General features: G+C 39.3%; 1 protein-coding gene across 1 annotated transcript in view; it reads right to left on the bottom strand.

The window, feature by feature from the left end:
• Nucleotides 1-23,982, bottom strand: part of PREP (prolyl endopeptidase) — a 106,081-nt gene that overhangs the window by 14,616 nt on the left and 67,483 nt on the right. The window contains exon 11 of the mRNA XM_054975449.1: nt 1,526-1,662. Coding sequence (XP_054831424.1) covers nt 1,526-1,662 — 137 coding nt within the window. The remainder of the gene's footprint in view (nt 1-1,525; nt 1,663-23,982) is intronic.

The raw sequence follows: 23,982 nt of genomic DNA on the forward strand, positions 1-23,982 counted from the left end.
ATCGCAGCAGCCCAAAATGGTCCTGTTTCGGCCCAAATCGGGCAGGAGCATGCACGTGCGCACCCCCACCCCAAGAATTAAGTGCAGGGAGCCAGTCCCCCACCGGGAGGTTAAGAGGGACTGGCAACCCTACTTTTGCCTGAGCTACAGTTGTCCGGAGAATTAGGGTGATGGGCAACTCCCTTGTATGTATGAACAATACAAGACAAAAATCAAGATCATGTAATTAAGGCCACTCACTCAAGTTCTAATAACTTATTTGTTTAGAAACTATGGAGATCTTACCATACTGTTTGCAGAGAGGCACAGTGTTACTACACTGGGGCTAGCACTTTGTGGTTAGCTGGCAATCAGGTCACCAATGTGGACATACACTACTTAATGAAAATAAGTATTTTCTTTCGATTGCTGTCCTTATCTAATTCTGTAAAAAATGTTGTGTTGACTTCACTAAATGCTAAGAAATAAGTTGTATATCCTTTCACCAGTGCTGGTGAACTCCTTACACTATTTGAGTTCAGAACATGGCAATCTATTTTAAAACAGCTACACTGGCTGGCAGATTATTTCAAGGTTCAATTCAAGGTGATGGTTATGACCTCTAAAAGCCTAGAATGCACATTTTGATAAACTAAATCAAAATAAGTATCTGTAGGTATCCCCATATGTTCCTATGTGTCAACTGAGTTTTTCTATTTGCCACCATCTAGTTGTTCTCTTGCTTAAGAAGGCCTACTTGGCATCTGCTAGAACCCATTCTTTCTATATAGCAGCTCTCACCTTTTGGAACAAGCCTTTTGCGTTGGAGAGGGGGCATCTAATTTATTTGCTTAATTGCTGTTCAACTTTTATATGCAGAAAACTTCTCTAATTTCTGCTACCTAACCATTCAAATCTTTTAATGCAAAGAAAAACAAGAGCTCGTCAGTTAATTATGAAGGCGTCTGAATCATTAATCATTTTTAAATATAGTTATTAACCAAGATGCTTAGAATTAGTGATCCAAAAAGTAAAATGATAAAGAGAAAGACCTGTTGTCAAATAAGGCTGAAAAATAATGTATGCCCAGATAGTAATAATAATTTACAACAAGAATATAAACAAGAAATTTCATATTCTTAAGAGCTTATTTTTCTCTCATTTTATTTTAAAAAGTGTTCCTCTTATGTTTGACATGATCAGTTTATCTACTGATTCACAAATATCTATGAGGGGACTAAGATTTCCTGGTGCAACAAGGATGAGCTCTGGAGCATGCTGCATGCACGGGTGCTCCTGGACCCATTCCCTGTGCTTTCCCCCCTGAAGGCTAGGTGAGTGGTGCTGGGGGGGGGGGCGGGAGGCTGGAGTAGGGGATCCCTCACTCCCCTTGGGAGACTGGTAATCCTAGTGGGCTTCACTAGTCCCTAGTTACAAATTAAATTTACATAATAAAATGTTCTCATTCTAAGATTACTGGTGTTTTTATTACTTTGATCAATATTTATAATACAGTATTAAAATATGCCACCTCCAATCTGCTTACCTGTAGCTAGGTGTGATAGATATGTTGAACCCACCATAACCATAAAGGAACGCAGGATGAGACCCATCTAATTTAATTCCTTTCTTGTGAATAATAAACATTGGGATCTTAGTACCATCTTTGCTGGCATAGAAAACCTAAGACAAAGGGGAAAAGATCAATTATTACTAAAACAGAAAATGAGTTTGCAAGAATACTGGCTGCAGGCAAGCACCCCTCTTAATCCAAGAAACAAGTAAGGAAGCTGAGATTTGTATTGCTAGAAATCATCGGAATGTAAAAACAACCTTGCAAGATTAGTCCAAAGTCTATCTATTCCTGCATTTCATTTCCAATGTGGCCAGCCAGATGCCCCTGTTAGCCCTCTCCTTTTATCTGATCTGCCAGGCACCCAGTACTCAGAGGTCCATTTGCTACAAGCTATCTGTAAAGATGGCAATACTTACAGCATTAACCCTAGATTGCTATGAGAGCTACTACCTTTCAGTGATAGTTTTTATCAAGGTGTCTGGAAGACAAGTACATTTAATCAAAAACAGAAGACAACTCAAACTCTGTGCTATAGAGAGGCTTATTGTCAAGAAGTCTATGTATTTTTGTAACATGTAGCAAACCAGTCTTCCAACAATTAAAACAGTATTTATACAGAGACAACAACAGTGTTACCACAGTATTTTCCAAATTGATACTGGACAAAATTTAATTCCTAAAGGAGATTAGAAGTTAATGAAAATGTTTTCATTTTTCTCTGAAAGGCAAACAAAAGGGAGCAACAGAAGGCTTCCCTAGAAAAGGAGCTATACAAAACTTCAGTAACCACTATAAAGGCCCTGCTTTTTGCTCACAACAATGCTATTTCATGGGAGAAGCTGGATCAGAACTCTCGTGGGTGGCAGAAGTAGATATGACAGCAGTTTCTTTTTAGAGCTGTCTCTGGACCCAGGCTATTTAGGGTTTTAAAATCAACACCATCAATTGCTTTGTAGACCTTCCAAATCAAAGAGAAACAGAAAGCAACATTATTTGTATTTTTGATTTGCTGTCCAAACAAACACTAATCATTACTCCAGTAGGTCACACAGAAGGCTGGGCAAGTTATTTTTATACTAGTGAGTAACTCCAACAGTAATATGATCCTCTCTACCACATGGTATTTAATAAGTATATCACCATGCATACTGCTGGTAAAATTAAACAGCAAATACCATTATGGCATCTCAAATTTGTTTATTTCTCAGTCATAGCTGTACAGGCAGAAAACATTTCAGAAGAAGGGGTGTGTGTGCAAGGATTAAGTCTTTAAAGATGCTTTTACATACATTCCAGACATTTTTATCTCAAATTGTTATACTGCATGCAAACAGATGATAAAGAAACTGTTCAGCTCAGTCCTGAAAGCCCTTGATTTTTACAGGTTTTCCACCTTAGTAAACATTTTCATAAAGAGGGCATGGAATGACAACCTGAAAATCTGCAATATACAGTGACAGAAACTAAAGCATTGGATGAGAAGAGGGAACATCAGCCATAGAGCCGTTTTTAGAGCCCCTTATAAACATGTTGCCTTCTAGATGAACAGTAATCAATCTGTCAACTGTCACTAGGGCTGCCAGCTCCCAGCTGGTGTTTCCCGCTGCTAATCTAAACAGTGGTGGGAAAAAAATAAAATAAAATGTCTGGCAGCCAATGATGTAACATCACTTCTGGGAATCTGGAAGTGACATCACACCACTCTAAGAACTGTATGAACCCTATGGTCAAACTACAGAATTTTGGGGAATTCCTAAAGAGTCATGATGTTAGCCAATGGCCACTCCTTATGTCTATGCACCTCCCTGCTTAACACATGTCTGGGGAGCTTCTTGGGGTGCTTTTCCTAATCCCCATATATACCCTGATTCAGAGACCTATGCATTTTTTGATGCACGCACAGATCTCTTGGAGGTGTGGGATACCTTATTCATTTCGACAGAAGGCACAGGTTTACTAAATGCAAAAGAATGTATATGTGAGTGGGATTCCTCATTTCTGCACATCATACTGTATTCTTCAGTGGACAATGGAAAGTCTGCATTTAAGTGGTTTTAAGGAAGAGTCAAAGTTTTCATTGAGATGATAATTGTAAACTATGTTTTCTCCTGGAAAAAATGCTACAGAAGAATAAACAAACTAATTCAGTGTAGATGGACTGAAGTTTTGACTTAAATATTTATCTATTGACTTAAATATTTATCTATGGATTTTTAAAAATTCTTTAAAAATGTTAACAGCAAATTACTTTCCTTTCCTTTCTAAATATTGGTCAGTGGTATTTTCATTTAAAGAGTTTGGTGGCTAATCTCCTTTAATACTATGGGGAAAACATCAAAATTACTTTTCAGAGTTTGAATTTCTTTCGCTTTGTCTTTGCAAAAATGATAGTGACATTAATTGTTATGGTGAACAAATATAACATGGGAACCATTTTAACAGAAATATGCTGCTAACATTTCAGCATGGCCACCTTGAATTCTGTAGTAAAATTACAAATACCTAGCAGCATTGGAACATGTCCCTATAAAATTGCAAGAGGGAAGGGACAACTTAAAACGAGTTTGTTTCAGAAGTTGTGGCTGTTCAGTATTGCTGGAACAGGTTATTCTGTTGACGACATCACTTTAATATGCTCCCATAATTATGAATAGTTTTTTTCCACCAAGCATTTGCATCATAATCAAACTTTATATTTATGAAATAGAAAATGCAGTTGAAGACAATGTAGTTGACAATGTAATTGACATAACTTTTTTCAGCTGAAGTTATTTCTTGTTTTAAACATGGCTTATGGGGAAGACTATATGAATGTGAATGACTGATAGTTCAACTAACTACTTTCAAAAATTTTTGAACTGAATAAATAGATTTGAAAGACTAAACTTGACTCAGATACATAGACAAAATATAAAACAGAAAACCTTCTCGGTCAACAGGAACGTCCATTTTGTAGCTAGAAAAATCCTGATCATAAATACCAGATGTCTAGATAGATTTCTCATATGCTTTTAGTAACAACTGGCCTATTACTCTACGTTCAAAAATAAATGAAGGTGCCTAGCCATTATTATATTAGGTCACAGTCAGAACTAGTTCACTACCTGTAACTATTCATATGCTTTTGTAGTCATGTTGAGTTTGAAGCATGTCAGCAGACAATTAGTGCACTGGAAGAGATAAGTAGTTAGAACAGTGAGTTTCTCATTATGGTGTCTATGGGCACCATGGCTCCCACCAGTACTTTCCCTGGCTTTTCAGAAAGTGGGTGAGGCTATTGTAAGATAGGACTTGTTATTGGCTGCCATTCAAATGAACAGTCACAATAGTAATTGTAGCCACTGGAGGATTGGGAACCACTGGAAGATTGAGAGGACTGGTTTTCTTAGGTGTGGTTGTGATTCCATTCCTCCTTCTTTTATGCCCCTTCTTTGTTGATAAACAATCTTTTATACACTTTTACAGGAAAAGGTTTTTAAACACATCCCCCTCCTAATTAATATGTGAAGCCTGAGAAATTTAAATGTGTCACTAATATAATGTAGGCAAGAATGTTTGCTAGTTAGAATGGAGTCAATTCTGACCTTGACAGACCCATGGTCTTATTTACCATAAGGCTGCTTCACAAGTTTGACTCCTGAACACTTATCTCCCCTCATGCAACAGGCCAGCTCCCTGGAGTATAAGATTAGAACAAAGTGACCCTCTCTGCTTTGCAAAAGAAGCTCATGGCAACAACTGTTCCAGATACCACACCATCACTCTCACTCACCCCCTCTGCCTCCCTATATTTCATGATGAAGTACATCCCCTTCTTGCTGTCTTCCCTTCCAGTGGATGGATCATGCTTTCAATCAAAGTACTGATAAAAGATGATGTGACGGACTCAGCTTCAGATGCTGTGATTTCCAGTCAGTGAGCTATGATTGACAGGTTCCCCCCCCCGCCCCGCAAGGGGCTAGCCTGAAATGGCAGTTGGGGATGGAATGTTGGGGAAGCTGTCAGTTGGAGTTGGAGAGTAAACAGGAGAGTGAAAGGGAGTTGGAGCCTGGCTTTTGACCAGAGAGGGTCAGCCAGAGAATCCTCTGTATGAGGAAGAAATGTTTGTGAAGCACTGTTAGTCCTCAGACTAAAGTGGGAAAAACCAGCACTAACTCCTGCTTAGACTTGCGAGATCTGGGAATTATAGTGGGCCAAGGAAGAGGGCAGAAAGGAGTCTCCCCTTCAGTGCCAGGAACAGGGTTATAGCTCATAACTATAACACCTGCCCAGTATCTAGGAAGGGTTTGTCTCAGTGGAGCACCGTAAGGTCTGGAGAGGAGGGAAAGTTGTGCTTTGTTTGTGTTTGAGTATATAAAGTGTAACATCTGTGAAGCAGTGTCAACCTCTGAAAGAAGCCAACAACCTAGTGTTATACCAAGTGTTTTGTGCCTCACACCAGTGAAGTTCCTGTACAAAAACCTTTCTGTTTCTTCAAGCACCTTCCTACCTGCCTTTTGACTTTAACCTTCTGTAAAAAAACCTTCTGTTACCTTTTGAACCTCCCCAAGCCTTGTGTGCCAGTTTCTGCTAAAGGGAAGTGCAAACCCCTGATCTGTTCTCTACTAAGACTTGGCTGGGTAACCATTTTAATATTTCCTAAGGGTGGGACAAGAAGGAAAGTTGAAGCTTAACATCAACCGAGCTACCAGAGGCTTCCCAGCCCAGTATACACCTTCATAGGCTTAAAGAGGAGAAGTTTTACCTCAGGGTAGGGGAAGGTCAGCCTAAGCCTGAGTTGGACATGGGTTTGGGGCACATAACAAATCAATACTTTGACACTGAATAAAGCAATAACGCATATGTTCAGAATGGCTCCCATGTGATTCTTTTACAAAGCTGGATGGTGGTATTGCCTCCTGTGGCAGCTATTTGGGGTGGTACTCACCATCCCCTCTCAGAACTCCAAGGGTGCCCAGAGGCTCAGAAAAGTTGAGGATTCTTAAGAGACTGCACCATACCATGGTATTCTATTTGATGTGGTATGATGTTTCACAAATACAATGAATCATACACTGTTCGTCTACAATTATGCCCAAATGGCATTTTGCAGAGTTCTCAAAATTCAACATGTCAATGGTGATCTGAAAGCATTGGAAACATTTTTGTATTTTTTTTCTAGAATAAGGACTGTTGTGTTTATCTCTGTATTGCAGGAATTAGGTATGCATTGGATGCCTATTTGTGTCTTAAACTGATTTACTCCAACAAAAGAGCAGCAGCTTGTGCTAACACAGTACAGATGGGTGCCAAACTATTGGATAAAAGAAAGGCTTCCATAGAAGTTAAGGATGTTAGATGTATATTACAGACCTCCAACAAAGCTGTTACAGAAAGAGTCATTATAAAATAATCAAGGCCTTCAGGAAAGTTCATTTCACTACCCACCCAGGGGACTAGAAACAGCATCATGCTGGCAGAGGCTAAGGGCCAGAAGCCAAGTCATTTAGAAAAATCCCTTGTTAGTGAGCCTAACAGCCAGCAACAAATGGTTGCTGGGATGAAGCTCACCAGGTGGCAAGGGGGAAAAGGATAATTCTGGGAGGGAGGGGGTTCAGATAGAAAATCCTGCAGCAAAAACACAGAATTAGTTATTTTTTATTTTTGCTTAACCAAGACTCTAAAGAAAGATTTATTTTATGCAAATATCAAATGTTAAAAGGTTTGATGCAAAGTGGACTAACGAGTTGCTTTTGAAACTTATTGCGCTTTTGCTCAACTAGAACTCTAAAATAAAAAGAGTCTATCATGTGCATGCATTACTAGAGAAAAATGGGGGAATTAAGGTCCAATTCCTTTCATTAAGGTTGCATTTAATACCCAGAAAACTCCATGAAACAGGCAGTTATTGAACCAAAAGCCCACAGCCAAGAGAAAAGTAGTAAAAATAAAGCACAAAACCATCACAGAAGTATTTGCAATAAAAATAATTACAACTGATCTCCAGGCAACAGAGATCAGTTCCCCTGGAGAAATGGCTGCTTTGGAGGGTGGACTCTATAGCATTTAATCCTGCTGAGGTCTGACCAGTCTCCAAACCTTGCCCTCCCTAGGGCTCTCCCGCTTAAATAATTTCTCAGTCCAGAGCTGGTAACCCTAATTCAACTGCGAGTTACAGTATTGATCCCTCTCTTCTCAGGCTGCACTGCATTCCATTTTAAGTTCTCTTAGCTGTCTCCCAGTAGGGAGGTAGTATGAAGGCTAGCACAATGAATGGAGTAACACCTTTTGCCATTGTATATCAGCAACTGTGGGACCCATGATCCGGACCAGATCAGTATCACCAGCCTTGAGTGGTGGTAGCTCTTCAGGGCTTCAGACAAGGATACCTCTTTATATGGTACCAAAAATATTAATATAAAGCGAGTGTATAGTATGCTTTTGTTTCTCTAAAAAGGGCTTCATATTTTACAATGCAGTTTTCAGATTGTTATGCAATCTTGTTTATACCTCACCATTTTCTTCCCACATAAATAATTAAGCTCTTTAAAAAAAGCTTCTTCAAATTAGTCTTTTACCTACTTTTAAGAACTACTTTACTTTTTTTTGTTGCTGTTATCTGAAAAACAATTTGTTGCCAGACAATTTATTTACTAGCATTTATAGTACCTGCTGCCTGGAAGAACATCAGTCTATGACAATGGAAGCCATCTCTGGTTTATGATCATTCATCTTGCCGGTTGGGAAAGACTGCATTGGGAATATTAATGACTTTTTATTTTTTAGCAGGGCCATCTTACTTTGTAAGTTTCACTGAAGCTCTCTCAAGGACAGAGTGGAAACCATTAATCTCAGGAAAGGCCATTTATGGTACCCATAGGCCGCTTTTGAACAAACAGAATGAATAAACTCCCATGAAAATTTGAAAACCAAGATTTTTAAAATTATTATTGCACCACAAAAGTCTACTTTGTACCACCAAAGAAAGATTTGCTTAAAATCAATCAGGCATTGCTTGCAAATAGTTATTAAGACCCAATTGAAATGGCTGTAATCCTAATCTTATTGCATTGTTTATCAGATTTCTCTTCCTGCTGATTTCATTGACTTACACTGTGTAATCTGCCCTGAGTCTCAGTGAGAAAGGCAGATGATGAAGTAAATAAAACAAAACAAAATAATTCCATCCTTATTCCTTTGCAAAGCAAATCCAATTGTAAAGGGGGACATTCCGAATTTTTACTGTTTTGCTTTACTATGTTATATTCAAAATGTTAAGGACTATTACAGGGGAGGGAAGCTTTTATATCTTTAGGAGCTACTTAATTTTTTAAAGAAGTCTTGGGAGCTGCCAGTCACAAAGCGGCATCTCAATGGGTGGAGCCAAGAACAAAAAAGTGGCTTGTGTAAAATACAGCTTTCAGAGCAGGCAGGTCTGCAGTGCTTGGGTGGGGAAATCTTTGATGTTTTGCCAACATTTTGCCAACATAAAACACCCCCCCACTCACCCCAAACTGTAGCTTGCCCTGCAGGAGAAAAAGTATACAGTTACCTCTATTCATTCCCTGGAAGAAGCTTTTATGTGGAAAAAGTCAACAGCATGCTCCTTTTCCATTCACAGCAAGGGATTGTGTGTGCATGCATCAAGGAAGGAGAAGAAAGGTAGATGGGAAAAGGAGCTAGCATGGGCAGTTTCCCATCCAGAACAAATATATATATATATGCACACATGTGTCTCCTCATGAATGAGAAAGTGGAGAAGAGCTGCTGCGGTAGCTTTAAAGTGAAGGATAAGAAAGTGATTACAGTAGCACTGGATGAGCCACTTTGGTGTAGTGGTTAAAGAGTGGCACGACTCTAATCTGGAGAACTGGGTTTGATTCCCCACTCCTCTGCTTGAAGCCAGCTGGTGACCTTGGGTCAGTCACAGCTTCTAGGAGCTCTCTCAGCCCCTCTCACCTCACAGGGTGATTATGGTGGGGATAATAATAACATACTTTGTAAACTTCTCTGAGTGGGCACTGTTGTCCTGAAGGGCAGTATATAAATCAAATGTTATTGTTGTTGTTGTTATTGTTATTATTATTAGAGTGGAGAGATATATTTAGTTGCCTGGAAAGTGATTGGTCATTCCCAAGTGATCTTCCTCCCATGTCTAGCCTATTATTTACTGGGTCCAAGAGTTGAGGATGTACCTTGGAAGCTTCGTTTAACCAAAGGACATGCGCTCACAGATTTACTTGATACTCATACAAGCACAAGGTGATTCAGTAGAGGCTCACTCTGAGCTGCCACCTTTGATTAAAATCATATTCCAGCACACATTTGGCACACAAAATCCATTTGTCTAGAATTCTATTACATTTAGGAATCCCCTGCCCTCCCAATTCATGACTACTTAAGACAATGTTACACGTTTATGCTACATGTAAGACTATAAGCATGTTCACACATTGGGAAACTTTCAAGCTGCTTTTATTGCTTCCAGCATGATTCACCACAGGCTGATCAAGGTGTACTGCTACATTTTAATGATTGCTTTGTAGGGGAAGACATAACTAGCCTCGTATGATGGGACCAGTTTAGGAGTTGTAACATTGTTGAATAACTTACAGATGATTGAGACACATCTCATGCCATCAGCAGCAGCTGTACATAAAGCATGGCACTGATAGTTCATGGCATTTCATTTCTCATGATCAGACTTAAGCCTGTGCTGTTTATTATGGCTCCCAAGTTGGAAAAGAGCCACGTGGAAATCAATTTTGGCTGGCAAGGTACAATGTTTTAACTGGCTCTGGGGAGAAGGAGAACATAGAAAAACTGTCACTTCTATTGTTTGCCATGTAGCTAATTGTTTTCTGAAGGTAATGGCCAGTGATCCTTACAAATATGATCATCTGCTTCATCAGTTGTAACCTTGCTAATATAGGTGAACAATGACACAAGACAAAGAGAGCTGAAAGAGGGAGGGACATCAGAGATAAAATAGATACTAAATGCTAGACTAAACCCGAGGCTCTGAAAAAATGTTTTAGGAACCTTTCAGGGAGTACAATAAAAAATGCAATCCCATTAGCAGCTATAATATAGGCACTGCTTAGAAAAGAGCCCTCTTTTCTACAACAGCCCCAATAATTTTGAGCCAAGCCCTATTATTAGTGCCACTAGAACAGTGTCAAGAAACTGGTCTCTCTTAGCCTGTTTCTTGACTTTCTCACATCTTTGGTAAAGGCTTTTGGCCTAGTTAAACTACAGAAGACCTTTCTCTCTGGAAAATTACTGTCAGCATGACTTTGTAGTTCCCAGAGACATGGGATTGAACTGAGGCACAGGAGCAGACAGTTAATGGGCTGCGAGAGCTTCAAGGACAGAGACCAAGAGGGAATATCGCACTTGTATTCCATCTCATTAGAACAAGGAGTTTGGGGTGTGAGTGCATGCCAGCTGCAGAGGTACATGCAACACCCCTGATTTGTTGAGCAGGATGAGGCTAGCTAGAGGCAGAATGGTCATAAAGCAAGGGTCTTCATTCTAGTCTGTTCCCTACTCTGAGTAGCTGCTGGTGGGTGTTTTCTGCTTAGGGATGCCAATCCCCCGCCTGGGGCGGGGGATCCCCTATTCCCACCTCCTCCCCTCCCTGACCCCACTTACCTGGCCAGCTGGGCAAATCGGGCCCACAGGAGGGGGATTCACCCCTTTGGCAAGTATGGGAGCGCATGCTGGACCACCTTTTGACCCACATGATGACATCACTTCCTGGAAGTGATGTCATCACACACATGAGAAGGGACACCAGATGCCGCGGAGGGTGAGTGCTGGGTTCCCAGTCCCCCATCAGGGGACTAGAGGGACCTGCCAACCCTATTTCTGCTTCTTGTAAGAACATAAGAACATAAGAGAAGCCATGTTGGATCAGGCCAATGGCCCATCCAGTCCAACACTCTGTGTCACACAGTGGCCAAAAATCAGGTGTCCTCAGGAGGTCTGCCAGTGGGGAAGGGTCATTAGAAGCCCTCCCACTGATTGCTCCCCCAAACACCAAGAATACAGAGCATCACTGCCCTAGACAGAAAGTTCCATCTAAACTTTGTGGCTAATAGCCACTGATGGACCTCTGCTCCATATGTTTATCCAATCCCCTCTTGAAGCTGTCTATCTTTGCAGCTGCCACCACCTCCTGAGGCAGTGAATTCCGTGTGTTAATCACCCTTTGGGTGAAGAAGTACTTCCTTTTATCCATTCTAACCCGACTGCTCAGCAATTTCATTGAGTGCCCACGAGTTCTTGTATTGTGAGAAAGGGAGAAAAACCCTTCTTTCTCTACCTTCTCTCTCTCTTATTAGGCTCGGGACCTTTGACTCTGGATTTCTGGACTCTGTGCTTCTAATCTGACATGGCAACATCTGTGTCAGAGTACTAAAGCCTATATTCTAGTGTAGTCATTTAGCTTTTATTATTTTCTTTCATGTTTTGTATTGTTTCTTTAATTGTATTTTTGCACCTTTCTTTAATAAACTTTATTAATTATACTTCTGTGGTGTTATTTGGGCTCTGGGGCTTCAGGCTACATCCAGTGCTCTGGCCTATTTTGACTACAGCTACCCAGTAATTGTTTTGTAGAACTCAACTTTGCAGAGTTGACTTCTTGCTTAACACCTGGCAGGGTGGAAGACTTGTCTCTCGGTCTCACAGTTGAGGGTTAGTCAGTGGTGGTGGCTTGTTACTCTGGGCAGTTCGCTCTCCATTTCTGAGTACACTCAAAGCCTTCTTGTGGGACAAAGGAGCTTTGACAAACAGTGAAAAAACTTTAAAGCCAAATCCAAGGAACTGCCTGTGCCCACACAGTGGATCAGAAATTCCAGTCATAGTTGGCACTCTTTTTGATAATCACTATTAACTGTGCAGGGAACTGATGTCTATAAACACACACTATAATGAGGTGTGACAAATGGTACAAACATGAGATCTGTGCATAAAACAAAGAATGTTGCTCTCCTATTAAAATCCAATTTCAAAGCTAAAAGCCTTTTTTCATTACGGCAAAAGATACAAACAACCCTTTAATGAATACTGTTTACCCTGATTAAAACTGTATTGTGATTGTTAGGCTGTAACAGTACTTGAGCACCCCAAGATGTAGTCTGTGCACTGCTGTTTTGTGTATTGGTTTATGTGCATAATCTCTTTTGGGTTGTAAGCTGCTTTGGGTCCCTTTGGGAAGAAAGTCAGGAATACACAAATAAATAAAAACTTTGAAAAGATTTCTCTGTAGACTCAGGCCAGCGACCTGATAAGATATGGTTCTTCCACTTTGTGCACTAGCTCTGTGACATCAAAATTTGGAAAGAGACTCTCTCACACCACTTAAGTGATTTGTGAAAACTGCTTAAGACTCAGAAAAGAAAATCTAAAAACATGGAACGTATACAAACTACTTCAAACCACTAACCCTCTACATATCCCAGTGAAATCTGTGGTTCTAAGTCTACCCTTCCAGTACTTATTCTAGCTAATGAAGGCTGGTAGGTGTTGTAAATGTTGCAAGAAAATCTAATGTGCTTAGTTATATCAGTGCACCTGAATGGAAGAAGCCAGTCTGATCCAACACTCATTCTTTGCCCTAAGGAAAGGAAACCAAAGTCATCCACGGGCTTGTGCAGTTCTATCAGCAACTGTTTACAACGTTCTACCACTTTGCTGAAATCTTTTAAAATCTTAGACTAAAAGCAAAACAAAACAAAAAAACCCTTGAATATAAATTGTGATCCAGTTCTCACTGAGATAAGATGGTAGAATTCTTTATCTGTCCTGGGAATATTGGTGTTATATGAAATGGGAAAGTGTTAATTGTTAATCCACAGAGGCGAGATCAGTCTGTATTCACAGAGAAAGTTGTGAGCAAGGTAGCAAGCTAGGAAACTATAATAGAAAAGTCTCCATTTCCCCAGGCTTAGTTTCAAGAAACAATATTGGAGTGGGAAAAAAGGAACAAATGGACTTTATCTTTCCCTATAAAGATGAATTCAATTACTTAGAGTAAACTGAAAAAAAAATTCAGAGAACTGTAGCCCTTTAAAGATTACAAAAGTTTTCTTTTAAATTGTCATTAAACATTTTTAGTACCTAATATACTTTAGGTACAGCAAACATTTTGTGAGTTTCGGGATCAATTGCTATGGATTACAGCAGATATACTTCCACTACCACTCCCTTTTAATGATAGGCATATGAATTCAGATTTAGAATCAAGCCTCAAACCTCACGTTCTTATCCATCAATCAACCTTGCCATTAAACACTTGATTAGGAGTACCTTATTAGTACCAACATTGAAATTACCTTGATAGACAGGATGTTAATATTTTTTCTATGTAGCTTTCCCCCTTTTTATCTACTAGAAGATAAACAAATAGAGGTTATGGTTCTTGTACTATAATAGTTGAGCAGAAAATGAAGGTTAGTAACAGCAGATTGTCATAGTGAAAACTGTAACTGATAAAATTGATGTCATCCTTTCATTTGGTCACCTGAGCTTTTAAAGAAAGAAGAGGAATCAGCTCTTCCATTGTCTCTGGATTTCACTAAACAAATATCATTATATTTTATTTAAACTGTTTTAAACTGTTTGTGAGTCAAATTTTAGCTGAAAAGCAAGCTAAAAATGCAAGACATAAATTAAGAAGAACAATTTATAAAGATCAATTCCTGATAGGAATAGGAAAGAGAAATAGAAATTGCTGTTTTCTACCTGAAAATTGCACCCAGAGAATGTTTTTCACAGCTCCAGGTGAGAACTCTAAGTTGTTACAATGTGGCAGATATCACAAAGTCTGTATTCGTAACACATAATTTTGATGCTCCAATACATAAAGGTTGAGAAGACCAGAAAAAAATGGTTTGGGAGTGCATGTGCATCAAGCAACTCTTTAAAGCTGTAGGCATTTTATGCAGAAAGAAAAGCAGAAGGATGTTTAAGGACAGCTGACTGAGAACCTGCGGTCTATTTTTCCATGCTTGGGAAGACATGGAGGGGGAGGGGGAGAACCCTCAATAAATCTTCTTTAATTTCCAATCTGAAGTATTATTTGAAGACCTTATTTTTAGTTCTGCGAGGCCTTTTATGAATTTTACTAGCACGTACATTTAATACTCACAAAATGGTACATTTAATACATTTAATACTCACAAAATGACGCATTAGTAAGGATAAATTCTGCCAATTTAATTCTGTTCTAACTCAGCCTTGTAGAGATTACCTGATTACCCATTTGTATTACTAATAGAATAGGATTGCCAAGTGCCCTTACACCCCTGGCAGGAGGGGGAGAATTTGCAGTTACCAGGGTCGATCTTCTCTCACATGCACTCCCTGGTGGGCAAAATGATGTCACTTCTGGAAATGACATCATTGTGCCTGGCAGCAGGCATGCTCCTGCACTTTACAGGGGAAAATTTGGGCCCCTGTGAAGTGCAGGATCATGCCCACAGCCAGGCGTCATGACAACACTTCTGGAAGTGATGTCATGCCCGGTGGGAGAGCACCCACTGCGTGCTAGCCCAGGAAGTTTTTTGCCTCCTGGGCCTGTTCCCTGAGCCTTTCCCCCCTGCTGGCCAGGTGAGTGGCAGTGGAAGAAGAAGCTGGGACGCGAAAGAGAGAGGCGGAATGCAACTGCCCAACCTAAGACTTTACTATGAGGCAATCTGCTTGGTTTGGCTGAAGGACTGGATGATGCTTAAAAATCGCAAATTGCTGGCCTTAGAGGGATACAAAAAAATATTTGGATGGCATGCATACTTATGGTATGATAAAGTAAAAGCAGACTCTATGTTTGTACACCATTACACTCGGAGAAGCCTCTTCACAATATGGAAAAAGTACAGAGATTACCTACAAGAAGGAATTCCCTCCTGGGTGGTTCCTTATGAAGTGATAGATCCGAGAACTGTTGATAATGAACAACAGTGTTTAACGTATAAGGAGATAACACGAATAGAATTTTCTAAATTAAGAATAAAGACGCAAGAAGAGTTGTCTCCAAACTATGACTGGTTTCAATATAGACAGCTTAGAGACCTTTATAAATCGGATTGTGCCAAGGGAGGGATAAGAATGGAGAATTCGGACTTGGAGGAAGTAATTTTACAAGAAGATAAAAAGGAAATTTCAAAGGTCTATAAAGTGTTGTTAAAATGGTATACTGAAGAAGAGGTAGTTAAGGTGCAAATGGTGAAGTGGGCTATAAATTTTAATAAAGAAATAACAATGGAGGCATGGGAATACTTGTGGAAAAATACTTTGAAAATTACGACATGCACTAACATTAAAGAGAATGTCTATAAAATGATCTATCGTTGGTACCTGACACCAAAGAAAATTGCGCTAGGGAATGTGAACATGTCTAATAAATGCTGGAAATGTAAAAAGCATGAAGGATCTTTGTAGCATATGTGGTGGACTTGTGAGGTAGTCAGGCAGTACTGGGGGGAAATAATAAGAGTAATTAGTGAGATTTTACAGTTTCAAGTTAATAAGAATCCAGAACTCCTGCTACTGAACTTGGGAATGGAAGATATTCCAGCACAACATAGGACATTGCTTTTTTACATGACAGCAGCGGCTAGACTTTTGTACGCGCAAAAGTGGAAAGTACAAGAAGTGCCAACTATCGAGGACTGGATTCACAAATTGCTGTACATGGCGGAGATGGATAAACTGACAAGAAAACTAAGAGACCTTGATCCAGGACAGTTTAACACAGATTGGGAGAAGCTGAAACAATATTTGGTGAAAAAATGGGAGGTGGGAGGAGAACTGTGGCAGTTTGAAAATTATTGAAGAAAAACAAAAGAAGAGAGAAGTGACTATACCGGGGGGAGGAGAGTTAAAGAAGAATTACTAAGCAATTATTCTATTTGATTATTCTATACAGTATTAAGTAATAGTTATTATGTGATATATAAGAATAGAAATTAATTAATTAATTATGTTGCTGGCAGATAGGGGTGTAATTGAGAATTAACAGAATTAAAATTCATGAATACAAGAAGGGGAGGAATGAGAAGTAGCATATAGAATATAGGTTAAATTGATTGACTTATGCTGAAGGTATTTTTGGTTATAGTGATTTAGAAATGTGCAGAACATGGGTCAAATTGATTGACTTTATGTTATAAAGATAAGAGATATAAGAGGAAGTAAAGAGTAACATATAGAGTATAAGTTAAATTGGTTGACTTATAAATGTATTCATCACTTATGAGTACTCAAGTTATGTATAGGGAGGGATAAATTGTTTGTCTCATATTGATGACATTAGAATGAATAAGTCAGAGTACAGGATATTGAGAATATTACCAGTATTATTACTACTGAATAACATGCCAGGAATGTATTAGTTAGTTGATAAGTGAAGGGAAATTGACTTAGCACTGTGTTATAATAGACTAGCTTAGAAGAGTGTGAAAGTATATGTTTAATTGACAAAATAAGTTGAAATGAGTAGGGGAAGAATAGACAAAGGGTTGGAAAACTGTTGGAAGTCAATAAACGGGGGGGGGAAAGGGAGGGGGTTAGAACTGGAATATTAAAGTAATTTGATTGTTATAAATGACAAAATATTTCTAATTCCAATAAAAAATTTTTTAAAAAAAGAAGCTGGGAGGCAGTCCTGTAACAGAATGATATAAGGAATTCTGTAAAAGGGATGAGGAGGATTCTAAGACCTCACTATATGATCTACAGCTTTTAGAATGAAGGTCAAATACATAAAAACCAAATCTTACCACTGAAAAAGATCTTATTTTTCCTCCATTAGATCCAGTTGCAAGCAAAGTCAGAACACATGGTAGAAACAATCAGAGACACTTCAAGTGTTAAGACAAAGTTTTAGAAAAGTCCTTATCAAATCAGAGATAGCCTTGGCTATCAGACACACCTGAGAAATACGCTAACACAGGAAAGTAACTCCCACACCTCTATTGTCCTGCAGAATGTGCAAACAGTAATGTTCAACAGAGGATTTAAAAAGATATTAGAACTATATTAGAATGAAACAGTCCTGGAGAGCACCAATATAATCAAACAGGGCTGTAGTCCACTGCAATGATTATTGAAGGTATATCACCTGCTTTTACTGTATTGTCTTATATCTTGTAATCCACTTTCTGTACTGTGCCTTAGTTTGTTGTTTGTATTGTTCTCTGTTTCTGTAATCCTAGGCCTATTGCACTGTTCACTGGATGCTCTATGCTGACTGATTGCACTTCTCTGTAATTCGCCTCGACTCTCAGTGAGAAATGTGGTCCATAAAGTAAATGAATAAATACTTTGTCAACTACTATAAAGGATATATGACACTTTTGCAAGCACTGCAGACTAAAGGTTGGATCCAGTGCAACATTTCTGGTGCAAGGAAGGGATAGAGGACATGGTGGGGGAAGGGGAAATGAGATTCTCCTTGCAAGTCCTTGTGTGTTCCCACTTGTCTTATATACTATTAGCCAAGTGGCCCTAATCTGAGGATACTTAAATCCAGAGACTGCAGCCATGAATGGGCAAGACAGATCTTCCTATACCCTTGAAAAATGCCCCAGGTTTACAGAAAAATCTGAAATCTAAAAAAAAGTACCGGGTTTTTTTTTTTTAAAAAAAAACCAAAATGATAAAAGGAATGCCTGTAACTCTGGATCCCCATTGTGGAGAAAGGCAGTATATAAAGATGGGGGACAGATAAAATGTAAGTTGTTTAGTGGGTTTAAAGGAAAAAAGGACATACGAAAAGGTGAGCATATGAAGGCTGCCAGGAGAAGGGAAGGAGGAAATAGTGTGGGGAAAGGGATACAGGGGAAAAGAAGTTCTCCCATCAAGTCTTTGCAAGGTCCCCACCATGCACTGCAGAACTAGGGGCGGGGAGAGGTAAAGGTGAAGATCGGGGAGTGACAGGTTTGTCAGGTCTCTCTGGTAACTGGCGGGAAATCGGGGCGGGGGGGTGCAGCACTAACCCTGGTATTCCTCGAGTGCATGTGAAGCATATGCCTCTGTGTCTTGCCGTGATAACATCACTTTCAGAAGTAAGGCTATATTTTGGGTCAATTTTTAAGGAACCAGCCCTGGTGCGAGGCAGGCAGGCATGCCCCCCCCACACCAATGTCACTTCCAAAAGTGACATCATCACATGGGGCATGGAGGAGTGCATGTCCATTTGACTGGGATGTCTGCTGATGGTAGACAATTGTTCAGCAGCTTGCCTCCTCCTACTGATCCCCGGGAATCAGCAGGCAGAAGGGCAAACCACTGGGAATTTGCCTGGCACTGGTGCATACCTGGCAACTTTAGGGACAGACAAAGGTGGGTGGGAAAGAGAGAAGGAAGCAGGAAAAGGTCGAGAAGCTATGGGGAGCAAAGAAGGGAAGTGGAAACAGTGAGGAAGAGGGAAATGAGATATCCCTCATGAATCATTGCACATCCATGAGTACTAATTCTAAATCCATGGAAAAGAATGGGGACTATCAAGACATCTATGTTTCTCCTTTCAAAGTTCTTGTTTCTTCAGCTTCCTTTAGGAAGCTTGTAATAACTCATGAGACAAAACTCTCTAGATCTCCAAGTCAAGTTTAAAAACTTTTACACTACAGAATATCGATTAATGTTCAATAGACAACAATTGTGGCAAGTACTCTTGCCAGACATTACATCACCAGCCTAGAACATGGTAAGTTTAGACTAGGTCAAAGTTACTTACTGTATTGTTGTTTTTGCTTTATGTTTTTATTCTTATGCTTTTTTCTTTGTTTTTATTATTATGTTTTATTATGTTTTTATGTATTCTAGATTGATCATTCAGCTTGATATTACCTTGAATGTAAAGTGTGATATATGCTTATAAAATTCTAAGCAAGATTCCACAGCAATTTAATCAAGACCTTGATTCTACAAGCAATTTTCTCATGATCTTAGCCAGAGGCCTCTATGGATTTCTTCTGTCAACTTAGTGGAATATGGAGAAGAAAACTTAACTTATGGCAACTGAGTAAAATGCATTAGGCTAGAGTATTCACGATGAATTCTTTAGCTGCAAAATAAACCCACAGATGATCATATAAGCAAAACAAATTGTTTCAAGCCCTCTTGCTTTCTGTTGCCATCTACTCTATTTGGAGGAGAATAAAGAGCTAGTAAGCGACAGGAGAAGACTTACAGGCCTAATTCCTAAACACACTGGGATCAGGTAAGAATAGCCTACTCCCATATCAATCTGCCTGCTAGCTAAGATCAGCTTCTTAAGGCTTACTCTACAATATGCCCTCACTCTCTGAAGTAGTGTGAGCAGAAACCAGACCTTCATAGTGGTGGTGCCTCTGCTATGAAATGTCCTCTGTCAGAGGTTTACCTGATGCCTAGACCAGATCCTTTAGGTACACTGCGTAAAAATGATGTTATTTGCTTGGCTTTTTGTTATTGTATTTTAAAGGTCTTTTCCAAGATACTAGTACAGAAGTTGTTTTATATTTTAATTTCCCCCTGCACCTTGCACTTTTTATTTTGCTTTTTAAAAATCTAATGCTTATTGATTTCTCATTGTTATTATTTATTATTGTTCTATTATTGTTCAGAGATCTTGAATGATATTGTACTCCCCACTTTCGATGGAGTTTATCTGACCCTTGCAGACTTGGTTAAGAGCCTAGGAGTTATACTGGATCCAGCGCTACTACCAGAAAAAAAAGTTAAGGCAATGGCAAAAAATGCTTTCTACAACCTCTCTCTAGCCTGGAAGATGGCTTCTTATCTCGACCTGGCCGACCTGGCCACCTGGATCCATGCTATGGTAAAATCAAGGCTTGACCACTGTAATGTACTATACATAGGTCTCCCATCTAAGTTAACCAGGAGGCTCCAACTAGTCCAAAATGCTGCAGTTCGACAGTTATCAGGAGCAAGAAGGAGCATGAACATCACTCCCATCCTACAGTCACTCCATTGGTTACCTATCAGTTACCGTGCTCAATTCAAGGTATTGGTTATTACATACAAAGCTCATCACGGCCTTAGTTCGGCATACTCCTTCCCTATGTTTCTTCACGGCAGCTTTGCTCATCTTAACAGGGTTTCTTGCAGGTGCCAGCCTGTACATGGGCGAAATCAACAACAGCTCGTACATGGGCTTTCTCTGGGGTGGCCCTTACCCTCTGGAACAGCATGCCTGAGGAGATCAGGAGAGCCCCACGCTCCTGGCTTTCCACAAACAATGCAAAACCGAATTATTCAAAAAGGCTTTTTACTCAAATGAGAGGGCTGTATTGTAGGGAGGGGGTCTCAGATGTTTTGCCAATGAGACCATAGACTTCACTGCTATGTTGCCTTACATATTACCTGTTGTTTTAAATATGTACTCCTATGTACTACCTGTGCTTTATGTTGTCTAATGTTAGTCCTAGAATTGATTATGTTCTGTTTCAGTAAGTATTTCTTCTACTCTGTATTGGATTCTTGCTAATGCTATGTCTTTTAAAACTTGTATCTAGTTACTCAATGGCATTGTTTATGGAAATGTCCTTGATATGAACACTTGCTGACATCAAAACTAGAAGGCCAAATGAAATAAAGGTTGAAGAAGACATGTGCACAGCCATGTCAAAGGCTGCTCCACAACTTCAACTTCTTATTCAAGCCAAACAACAGCAGCTGCCTTCTCCTTCAAATTTCCTTCTGAGCAGGATTAAAGATTACCTTTTGTTTTATTTGTACAGCTTGGATTCACTATTTTTCAGGAAGAGTCCACTAAGTAATGTAAATGGTATGCAAAATTTTGTATGTTCATGTGTATTTTTCTGGGGAGGGGGTTTCATAGCATTCATCAGATTCTCAAGACTGACACAGTATTATACTGTTATATTCCATGTATTATACAGTTTTAAGTGCACTGTTTCCTAATTTTGTAATCCAGTTTTACTTATTGTTGGTTGTATGTTTTACACTGCTCTTACTGCATTGTTTTAATTCTGTAATCTGCCTTGAGTTCTACATTAAAAATTATTTAAAAGGAAAAAGGAAATGTCCTTGCTACTGTATGGACATGTACTTACTGCATTGATACTGATTGTACTAATCTCATACTGTGTAATCCACCTTAAGAGTCTTAGTGAGAAAGGTGGACTATAAATGACATAAATAAATATTTTTCAATCCTGATTTTATTTGACTTGCTAATGTTATTATTTTTATTGTAAACCACTGAAAGCTAGACACAAAAAAAGGGGGAAGCAGCAGATCAATAACCTAAATAGATATATTTGTTTCACTGACAGTACTACTCTAGATCTTTTTTGAAGGACAGCATCAAGCATAGCTGAATAATACACTGCGAGTTCTTTTTATTATTACATCTCTCTTCATTCTTATATATCATCATAAAATATAGCCACCTTTCTCCTCCATGCGTCAGAATCATTTTTGACCAAACTCATCCTTCCTCCTTTCAAACACAAGACAATAAGATGCCTCTCACAATCCCTGGGGCTTATCCCCCTAGTTCTCCTCCTAAATGTAGCTGAATTCTGAATTAGAACAGTTGTGGGTTTCTTCCATGATTGAGTATCACTATGAGGTGCAAATACAAAGCAGGACAAAAGAGTCACAGTGACAGCTTCATGGAAACAGATATGGCATTTACATAAAGCACTGTCTGAACGATTCACATGATAAAATGGCAAAAACTCGTAAGCACAAGAGGGTAAATCTCTCTCCTTTATATATAAATATATAAACTTAATGATCTTTGAACTTATGTGGGGAAGGAAAAACATACAAATAAACATGAAAGTACTTAGAGAGTCCAAAAGAGCTTTCACATAGCAGAAAACAATAAAAATAGTATTATTTATTTAAAATTAAATAAATTAAAAAAAATTAAAATGTTATTTTTGAACAGTAAGATGCTGGAATTTTTTGTTCATATTTTAAACTTTCATAAATTATTAGACACTGTGAGCTGTCTTGCTTGCCCTATTTAAGGTGGAAAGACAAATATAAGAGTTTAAACAAATGAATATTAACTGAAGGACGTACAGTAAACTGACAAACAGAAGACTTTTAAAAAAAATAAGCATTCCATCTTATAGTCAGGGTGTGCATCAAAACGCACTTGGTTAGGGTTGCCAACTCTTGAGTTGGGAAATTCCTGGAGTTTTAGGAGTAGAAAATAGAGAGAGTGGGGTGGGACCTCATCAGGGTATAACGCCATAGAGCCCACCTTCACACAGGAGCCATTTTCTCCAAGTGAATTGACCTGTCATCTTGAGAACAGTTGTAATTCCACAAGGTCTCTAGGAACCACCTGGAAGTTAGCAACCTTACACTTGGTTCAAAGGATGACTGCAATTTGAGGGAATAATTTTAATCCCCAGAGCCCCTGGGGATGGGCGGTATATAAATTGAATAAATAATAATAATAATAGAATGGCAAAAGTATTATTCTAGAAGATGTTCAGGATAGCATTTTAAGGAAGTAATCTTAATTTCTTTCTCTGTCTCAGGATACTTTCTCTGATTTCGGATCTGGTGTAACAGCGAGATCCTGGTAGTGTACCTAGAAAGTATTGGCTCAACAAGAATATTTCTTCCTAAAGGTGCATTCCACCTGGGGGTGGGGCTTCAAGACCACCACAATCAGAGGTTTGAAGGCTGCTACTGAGGAACATTACTGTCCTTGTGTCTCTTGACTCTTTTCAGGCAACCCTCCAACAGGACTAGATGCTAAGATGGACTCCATTTTCAGCACAGGCCAGCCAGCTGTTGGCCTGCAACATAACAACAGCTGCCGAGACCGGTATGCATTTAAGTTGCTCTGTTCTGGGGTTGCATTGCTCTCACCTGGCTTCTACCCCATTGCAAGGCTTAACAGATGACAGTTTGACCAGTACAGCTGTCTTTCTTGTGGGCATGAAGAATCAGGGACAACTTTACCACTGATCTTACAGTCTGCAAGTGCAGCTTGCAAAGGCACAGGAGGCTTTTTTAGAACAAGAGAGTTGGCAATGCCATTCATTTGACTTTCTTTCTGAATTTTATGTCTGATACTGTTAAATAAATATGTTTTCCCCACAGTTGTGCTTCCAGTTGGCAGTTCCCAAACCCTGGTCCTAAACAACCTCAGTTGTCTTCAATATGTGACTCATACTGGTAAGGGACTCAGGGCATCGTCTACTGTCCCTGCACTAGAAAGGGATAGAGGAAGGCTCCATGGCCACCGTTTCCTTCTGGGAAAAAAGAATTATGGTGACAAAATGCACAATTGCTGCAACCTTATCAGAACAGAATTTATAGAAAAATACTGTCCCTGAGTTTACATCTACTCTCAAGTCCTCAGATATATTTCATTTGGTCCTGGAAAACCCAATGTCTATGTAACATTCAGCAAAAGATACCATTTTATCAGTGACGAAGAC

Source organism: Eublepharis macularius, chromosome 1 (assembly GCF_028583425.1).
Source record: "Eublepharis macularius isolate TG4126 chromosome 1, MPM_Emac_v1.0, whole genome shotgun sequence".
In the NCBI taxonomy this organism is placed as follows: Eukaryota; Metazoa; Chordata; class Lepidosauria; order Squamata; family Eublepharidae; genus Eublepharis; species Eublepharis macularius.